At 59.2% G+C, this 4622-nt stretch overlaps 1 protein-coding gene across 1 annotated transcript; it reads left to right on the top strand.

The window, feature by feature from the left end:
- Window positions 1–338: 338 nt before the first annotated feature.
- IRF2BPL (interferon regulatory factor 2 binding protein like) lies at window positions 339–3484 on the top strand. The gene has a single exon (XM_081227559.1). It carries the CDS (start codon window positions 340–342, stop codon window positions 2659–2661), a length of 2322 nt encoding a protein of 773 aa, XP_081083685.1. The 5' UTR covers window position 339; the 3' UTR covers window positions 2662–3484.
- The last annotated feature ends 1138 nt before the right edge of the window (window positions 3485–4622 follow it).

Here is a 4622-nt window from a genome sequence, read left to right as displayed (position 1 = left end):
GCACCCTCGCCCCCTCCCCCCGGGCCCGGAGCTTCCAGCCCGGGTCTGCGACACCAGGAAGAAGGCGCCTGAGCTCCCCTCCCGACGAAACAGCCGCAGTAGGAGGTGGGGGCGAGGAGAGGGCTGAACTCGTCCGCTGCCCGGGCGGTGGAGCCCCCGCAGCGAGGCGCTGCGCGGGCGGTGGAGACTCGCGCTCCCTCCAGCCCCTGGGGCAGAACTTTCTCGCCCCCCCTCCTTCCCCCGCAGCCGTACTCCCTCCCCAGCCGGCCAGCCCTCCGGGAGGAGAAAGCGCCGCGGAGACAGCCGGGGCGGGGGCCTACCTTCCCGAGGGCCGGCATCATGTCGGCGGCGCAGGTGTCCTCGTCCCGGAGACAATCTTGCTACCTGTGCGACCTGCCCCGCATGCCCTGGGCCATGATCTGGGACTTCTCGGAACCCGTATGCCGCGGTTGCGTCAACTACGAGGGCGCGGATCGCATCGAGTTTGTGATCGAGACCGCGCGTCAGCTGAAGCGGGCGCACGGCTGCTTCCAGGACGGCCGCTCCCCCGGGCCGCCGCCGCCCGTCGGGGTCAAGACGGTGGCCCTGTCGGCTAAGGAGGCGGCGGCGGCAGCGGCCGCCGCACAACAGCAGCAACAGCAGCAACAACAGCTCAACCACGTCGATGGTTCCAGCAAGCCTGCGGTGCTGGCGGCCCCGTCCGGCCTGGAGCGCTATGGCCTGAGCGCAGCCGCTGCTGCCGCCGCCGCCGCCGCCGCCGCGGTGGAACAGCGCAGCCGTTTCGAATACCCTCCACCACCGGTGAGCCTGGGAAGCAGCAGCCACTCCGCGCGGCTGCCCAACGGCCTGGGGGGCCCCAACGGCTTCCCGAAGCCCACACCGGAGGAGGGACCCCCGGAGCTGAACCGCCAGAGCCCCAACTCGTCTTCAGCGGCGGCGTCGGTGGCGTCTCGGCGCGGGACGCATGGTGGACTAGTGACAGGGCTGCCCAACCCGGGGGGTGGCGGAGGCCCCCAGCTTACCGTGCCCCCTAACCTGCTGCCGCAGACGCTGCTTAACGGCCCGGCCAGCGCCCCCGTGCTGCCCCCACCGCCGCCTCATGGTCTGGGCAGCCGTGGGCCCCCGACGCCCGCGCCCCCCGGGGCCCCCGGGGGCCCAGCTTGTCTCGGGGGCGGCCCAGGCGTATCGGCCGCGTCGTCTTCCGCGTCATCTTCGACCTCGTCGTCGGTGGCCGAGGTGGGCGGGGGTGCTGGTGGCAAAAGGCCCGGCTCCGTGTCGAGCACTGACCAGGAGCGCGAGCTGAAGGAGAAGCAGCGTAACGCCGAGGCCCTGGCTGAGCTGAGCGAGAGCCTGCGCAACCGCGCGGAGGAGTGGGCCAACAAGCCCAAGATGGTCCGCGACACGCTGCTCACGCTGGCCGGCTGCACGCCCTACGAGGTGCGTTTTAAGAAGGACCACTCGCTGCTGGGCCGCGTCTTCGCCTTCGACGCCGTCTCCAAACCTGGTATGGACTACGAGTTGAAGCTGTTCATTGAGTATCCCACGGGCTCGGGTAACGTGTATTCCAGCGCATCTGGTGTGGCTAAGCAGATGTACCAGGACTGTATGAAGGACTTTGGTCGGGGTCTCTCCTCCGGCTTCAAGTATCTGGAGTATGAGAAGAAACACGGCTCCGGGGACTGGCGCCTTCTTGGAGACCTGCTGCCCGAGGCCGTGCGCTTCTTCAAGGAGGGCGTGCCCGGCGCCGACATGCTGCCCCAGCCCTACCTGGACGCCAGCTGCCCCATGCTGCCCACGGCTCTGGTGAGTCTAAGCCGCGCCCCCAGCGCGCCCCCGGGGACCGGGGCCCTGCCGCCCGCCGCCCCCTCGGGCCGGGGCGCAGCTGCCAGCCTGCGCAAGAGGAAGGCGTCCCCCGAGCCCCCGGACTCCGCCGAGGGCGCGCTGAAGCTGGGCGAGGAGCAGCAGAGGCAGCAGTGGATGGCGAACCAGAGCGAGGCACTAAAGCTCACCATGTCGGCTGGGGGCTTTGCGGCGCCGGGGCATGCGGCAGGGGGTCCACCTCCGCCGCCCCCACCCCTGGGACCCCATTCCAACCGGACCACCCCGCCCGAGTCAGCCCCTCAGAACGGTCCGTCGCCCATGGCCGCCCTCATGTCGGTGGCAGACACACTGGGCACGGCGCACTCGCCTAAGGATGGCAGTTCTGTGCACTCCACCACTGCGTCCGCACGGCGCAACAGCAGCAGCCCAGTGTCGCCGGCCTCCGTACCCGGGCAGCGCCGCTTGGCATCACGGAACGGGGACCTGAATTTACAGGTGGCGCCCCCGCCGCCTAGCACCCACCCGGGCATGGACCAAGTGCATCCCCAAAACATTCCGGATTCCCCTATGGCCAACAGCGGGCCCCTTTGCTGTACCATTTGCCACGAACGTTTGGAGGACACGCATTTCGTTCAGTGCCCCTCCGTTCCCAGCCACAAATTCTGCTTCCCTTGCTCTAGAGAGAGTATCAAGGCCCAGGGGGCGACCGGCGAGGTGTACTGCCCCAGCGGAGAGAAATGCCCGCTGGTTGGGTCGAATGTACCTTGGGCCTTCATGCAGGGCGAAATCGCGACGATCTTAGCTGGGGATGTTAAAGTGAAAAAGGAGAGAGACCCTTGAACCACAAGACAGCCACTTCCTTAGCCCCAGACCAGCTCCTCTCCCGTCCAGAGGGCCCCTCCCCCACCCACATCGACCCTCTCTTCCCTCACTCCCAAGATGTAGAATTGTGAATATAACAAACTGCAAAAAGTTAGTCTTATGTATAGACATTATTTTCGTCGTATGTTTCTATATTTTGAAACAAAGGTATGTAACTTCTTCATTTGAAGGATAAGCTGGTTTGTGTTAAGCAGTATAATATTGGTTCGGTCATTTGCATCATATTCGTTAGCATTTATTGGTGGCAGAGTGTTTGCCTAGGTACAGAATTAATATCCTTTAGCAACGACTGCTGCTGGTGTGTATTTTTGTAAATGTTATGCACTCACTGAAAGGAAGAAAAACACACACAAAAGAAAATGACTTTTTTTGCCAAGGCCAGTGTTGCTGCCTAAAAAAAAAATGATGCTATAAAATGGTGAGAGCTTCGTTTCTGAACAGCCCCAAGTGTTGAAGTCTTCACTTTATTTTGTTCTGTTTTGTTTTGTTTTTCTGTTTCCTTTGCAAAATGGTAAGGGGGGTGTTGGGGGGGGTGTTTTCTGTTGCAAGTTTGTGAGGGAAAATGTTTTGGTTTGTTTCTACTGACCTGAATGTGTTGGATCTTCACGTGTTGTTTTGTTTTTGCTTTATTGATGCACGGATGCTTTTGAACAGTAGAGCGAAATGCTAGACATGGAGAATCTGCTCTGTTTGTCCTTTATACATTTCTGTAGTTAACAGAACACTGTAATGTGCCTTGGAGCTTAGTAACTTGTAATAAATTCAATTGATATTAATTCTGCCCCGAGTCAGCAAGTGTGTTTTTCTAGGGCTAAGACCATACAGCTCCACAACATGGGGGACACCCTCCCTACTTCCAACATAGAGCACAAATGCTGGTGCCTTTGAAAGCCCTCCGAGGTGGCATCTGTAGAAGGCCCTTTGCTGGCTGACTGCCCCTCCCCTTCAGTACCAGACTATTTACACTCACCTCTCCGGGGCAGGACAGTTGCTGACTAAGCGATTTCTGTTTACTCTTCAGCATCTGTTTTCCCCTGATGCGCACCCCAGCTGCAAATAGCATTGTCAGGAATGCTTTTTTGGTGCCTTTCCTTGTGGCCCTGAGTATATGCTGATACCCAGTGCAGCTGTGACTTAATGCAAGTGGGGTGGGGGAAACAGGACAAACCCGCGGTGCTTTGCTTCCTAGATGTGGCAAAAATCACTGTTATTGCACATTTAAAGCAAACATGTCACAGAGCTGGGAGCCGGCAGTGGAGGCAGGAGGGGTGTGGGAAGTGGGAAACAAATCCATGTACTCAGGACTGAGTTCCCAGCAGCTTCCAGTTCATGCATCGGAAGAGCAGTTTCACCTCATTCATGACGTTTTTTTCTTTCCCTTCCTTTTTGATAATTTCGAAAAGGCAGGACACTTAGCTGGTTGTGGAGAGCGGGGAAGAGAGAGTCCCAAACCGTGTTCCTGGGGAACCATTGCTCATGACACCAAATAGAACCCGTCCCCACTGGTGAAGAAATGGGATAATTCATCTAGTTGACTTTTTGGTGGCATTTGTGAGGTACAGAGGGATGGAGATGGGACTGGAATGTCCTTTAGGGCTCTGGAGCCGTCCCAGAGCTCTGAGGGAAGGCAAACAAACTTGGTTTGAACCTTGTACTTTCCTGGGAGGCAAATGGAAGGGGAGTAGGAAATGGGGAGGGAGGAAGCAAAACACAACCCCAGATCCTATCAGAAATCCATTCCTGGCCACACCCCATTCCTGGTGGAGGCAAGCTGGGCCAGGACTGTCCGCACAAGGCCAGAGGAATAGCGAATAAGGGAGCAGGTGAGTTTGGGGAAAAACAAGTCACTGGTTAGCCCAGAACACCGAGGTGGAGGTTGGGTTGGTGTTCAGACTTGGCTGTTAACAACAAGCTTTCAG

Source organism: Mesoplodon bidens (genome assembly GCF_964165515.1).
Source record: "Mesoplodon bidens genome assembly, chromosome: 3".
Lineage (NCBI taxonomy): Eukaryota > Metazoa > Chordata > Mammalia > Artiodactyla > Ziphiidae > Mesoplodon > Mesoplodon bidens.
Note: the sequence above shows the minus strand (reverse complement) of the source record. Positions and strands in the feature narration are given on the sequence as shown.

Excerpts from the sequence above, each read along its gene's own strand:
- IRF2BPL (XM_081227559.1), top strand. The coding sequence starts at position 340 with ATGTCGGCGGCGCAGGTGTCCTCGTCCCGGAGACAATCTTGCTACCTG.